Source organism: Geospiza fortis, unplaced genomic scaffold (genome assembly GCF_000277835.1).
Source record: "Geospiza fortis unplaced genomic scaffold, GeoFor_1.0 scaffold138, whole genome shotgun sequence".
Taxonomy (NCBI): Eukaryota; Metazoa; Chordata; class Aves; order Passeriformes; family Thraupidae; genus Geospiza; species Geospiza fortis.
In genome coordinates this window covers 332,951-336,894 of record NW_005054307.1, presented here as the reverse complement: position 1 = coordinate 336,894, position 3,944 = coordinate 332,951, and the positions used below count along the sequence as shown (strand labels likewise).

Genomic DNA, 3,944 nt, shown 5'->3' with positions numbered 1-3,944 from the left:
CTCCCTTCCTGCGGGCGGGGGCTGCCGACGGCGGATTTGGGCTTTTCCTTCTCCTCACAGATACTTGTGCAAATGCTTAAACACTGCTAATTGCTGAAGCATATTATCTTACGACCCTCGCTGAAGGAGGTAGGACCGCAGAGGGTCGTGCCCGACGCCTATGTGCAAGTGCAGTGATGAATCTCTTGTGTAGCTGAAGTGCAGACCAGTTGGAATATGCTGCAGACAATTTACGAGAGTGAATCGTGTTTTTCCTCAGATGGGGTTTCTGGACGTGAACAGCTCTTGGCTCAGCAAAGAATGCACAGTATGATCAGCTCAGGTAAGAGACAGCTCCGTGCCTTAGACTTGAGTGGCTGACCCGGAACGTACAGCCTAGCATGACAAGTAAACACCCTTCCTTTCAAGAAATGACTTGATTTTTGTGGGCTTTATCCAAGTTGTTGTTATATAATTCTGGAAGTATTTTAGATTGCAGCTGCTGCTGCTTTTGCGAGGAGTTTGTCTCCTTTGGTCTGCTGCTTTCCAGACACAGCAACATGCTCACAACTGAAGTCGAGTTTGGGTTTCCTTGTTTGTTTTGTTGCGTGATTGCAAAATGGGGCTCATGGTAGAGGCTTGCTCACAGGAAGAGGCTCCCTCAGACAGACCTTGTCAGGAGGCTGCATTTAGAGCCCCTCATAAGCAATTCTAGTCATATGTCTGTTGTAAACAGGGTTTGCTCTTTCTGTGAGTTTCCTTTTCTCTAGTTTGCATATAAAGGGGGCTTTATACCAATACCTTTCTCTTTTCATCACAGTGCTACTGCAAAATGTCTTTAAACTGCATGGTTTATTTTGTTCCTTTAAAAATATTTGTGAACCTGGCAATGCTAGTTACAGGTAACGACTCACTGAGATGTAAATCGGATGTGTTTTTTCATGAAGGTATTTCAAAGCTGCTCAGAAAGAACACTGCATGTTTCCTCATGTATGTTTCCTCACAGCTACCCCTGTGTTTTCTAGTTTCCTTCCTAGCTGTGTTTGAGACTTGCTACTGAGGATAAATTAACTTGGAAGAATCATTGCCTTTCAATTTAGATGGGCTAAAAATGTCAACATTTCAGGTTGTCTACCCTTGCCTATTCTCTCCTAAAGTTAATTCCAGTACAGTTTTTATTGGGATGAAACTCTTGTATATTAAGGCACAGTGTTTTTCAGTTTACATCTATTTAAACCTAGGTTTCTTACTTTGTTTTTAAGGAAGTGTTAGTTTTGTAGAAGATCCATATGTGTGATACGGGATTAATTATTTGCGTGTATTTTAGTCTTAGTTGTGCCCCCTTTGCCTTTTTCTTTTTCTTTTTTCTTTTTTATTTTTCTTTTTTCTTTTTATTTTTCTTTTTTTCCTTTTCCTTTTTCTTTTTCTTTTTTTCTTTTTCCTTTTCTTTCCCAAAAGTTGAATGACCTCAATTTCTAAAGACAATTATATGTGTAGACCATACCTCTCTTCGCATATTACCTCTTTCAGTACACCTGTTAAGCCTATGTCTGTTTGTTTTTTTAAAACTGTTTATTTTCCTGCTTTGTAGAAAAAGAGCTAAAAGTTCTACTTGTGCTCCATTCTTACATGCAATTTTAGGTTGTTGATCATCAATTTCAGCTTCTTTGTGAGGGACACAAATCAGGTGAAGGCACATTTATAACTATGAACGGCAAAGCTCTAGCAAAGACTATGGGTAAGAGCAAAAGCTTTCCTGGAAGTGTTACAGTTCTTCTGCAAAGCCATCTACAGTGTCAACCTCTTGTTCAAGAATTGTTGCTTTGCTTCATTGCATTTCCTTAGTTTTCCTGAACAGCTCAACAGGTGTCCAGTACTTTTAAATTGGTTAGAGATAAGGCCGATTGTGTCCTCTCCCTACTTTGTTTTTTGCTGTTGTTGTTGGTTTTTTTTTAGTACCAAGTCAAGTTGAAATAAATGGTTCAGAAGTGAAAATTTTGGGGGTTTATCTCACTGTGCTACCCTTTAACTGCCAAATAATATAATAGCAATTTTTTCATTTGAAACTCAAGAAAATAAGGTGATTTTCTGTAAGTTTATAGCTCTGTTTGTCTTCATTGGAAATAAGAATATCATATAACTGTTGATTTGTATCTGATAGTACATTAGGTAAGTCCATATAACATACACAATTTCCCCTGTAGTGCCAAGTAGAGTAAGAGGGGGGGCTTAGACTAAAAACAATCCCTACAAAAGCTTATTCAATAACATTGTCCAGATAAAAGATGTTTAAGTATATATTTATTCTGTGAAACATGAAATATTCCTCTGTGTTTCAGTTGGCCTTTAAAATATGCAGTTAGACTACAAGTAGTTGACATTATACATAGTCTGCAGTTTCAGTTCATGTCAATGAAACCTCAAAGCCTGGTGCTGCTCTTGGTTACCTCCATCTCCCGCATGTTCAGCATCTTGCAGGATCAGTTCTGGTAACTTTTCATTCTTTCCATTTATGATGCATGTAGGGAAGAAAGAAATAGCTAGGGTATGACAGTATGCACTAGCATTTGGAGAAGCCAGAAACAGTCATTTGAATTTTCCTTTTCACAATGCTCTTACTTTAAAGTTGTCTTTGCTTAAATGTGTGTGATTTATACTCAGCATGTAGTTAAGAAAATAACAGATCCATAAAAGTTTGTGCTTTGCGCCCTTGATGTGCTTGCTCCAAAGACTTCAAGAATAACTTAAAACAGACAACAACAGTCAGATTTTTAGGTTTGCTGGTATCCAGATACAATGCACACATATTATGCAACTGATTTTAAGCTGGGCTGCAGAGGTCCCTCAAAGAGGACAAGTTCGCTGGCCAATGGATTTGATTTGCAAAGCAAAATGTCTAAGAAATTTCTGACAAGAGCAGGCATGGGAAATACTTTAGACATGAGAATCAGTTCTCCTGGTATTCCCTCAATTACTGCCTTGCCTGTCTGCCTCCATCCTTGCTTGTAAGTCATACTATGAATGAGATGATCTGGATAGGTACCAATCAAAAGTCTAATTATGAATGGAGCAATCTAGATCGGCGCTGACTAAGAAGCTGTGTAATTTGCAGACACCTACACCTTACTGCAGAGAGCAGTTTCAGCTGTCTTTAGAAGACTGAACTAAATTCTCCCATATGGTACTGTTGCTCTAAAATGCAGCAGCAAGTGCTGTGCATCTTTATATGAGAAAATTATGTTGATGTATTCTTATTTGGTACCATAGTTATTTTAACTTCACATTTGCAAAACAAATCTGGGGTCTAAAGCCTCTTATTTACCTGGAATTATTTATCTATTCTGTCCCTTTTACTTTACACAAAAAAGACTCAATTTCCATGTGTGTGCAATGCCACAGTGGATCCTAACATTCAGCCTCTGGCTCATGGCCTCTGATCTTTTCACAGCACAAGTAATAAACTGAAAGTCCTTGCAAAAAAGCATTTGGTGCAGCACAGTCCATGGGAAAAGCACTCATTAAAATGTAGTTAATAAATAAGCGATGCAGGACTACATTTCTTAAATAGATGGTAGTTGCGTGAAGGAGAAGGAAGGACCTACCCAGTCCTGGTATCTGTAGATGTGGGACTTCAGGAAGTAATGCCAGCTTTTGGTGATTTAATAGACAGCGCTGGTTTTTCAAAGGGTAAGGTTGTTAAGTCTTCCCCACTGGCCATATCTTGATGTACAGTCTTGAAGTACCCTGCCTGAATTCCACCGTGGTTTTTATTGGATAAGACATCCTCTGCTTCCTGCCCAAAGCTGTTCTGCTGAAAAATCAAGAGTTCAAGGAGATAGTGAGCTTAAAGCTTGGCTTGTCAATGGGTTGACAGGTGACCTGAGCAAGTTACACAATCCTGCTTATGTCAGCTTATCCTTCTGTGAAACACAGTAAATGATACCTGTCAGGACCAGGAATCGATA

The 3,944-nt window shown here is 39.0% G+C and overlaps 1 protein-coding gene across 1 annotated transcript in view; it reads left to right on the top strand.

Moving 5' to 3' along the window:
- Positions 1 to 254: 254 nt before the first annotated feature.
- Positions 255 to 3,944, top strand: part of HDAC9 (histone deacetylase 9) — a 275,406-nt gene continuing 271,716 nt past the window's right edge. Inside the window, exon 1 of the mRNA XM_031066816.1 lies at positions 255 to 322. Within this exon, the coding sequence (XP_030922676.1) occupies positions 301 to 322 (22 nt within the window). The 5' untranslated portion in view covers positions 255 to 300. The remainder of the gene's footprint in view (positions 323 to 3,944) is intronic.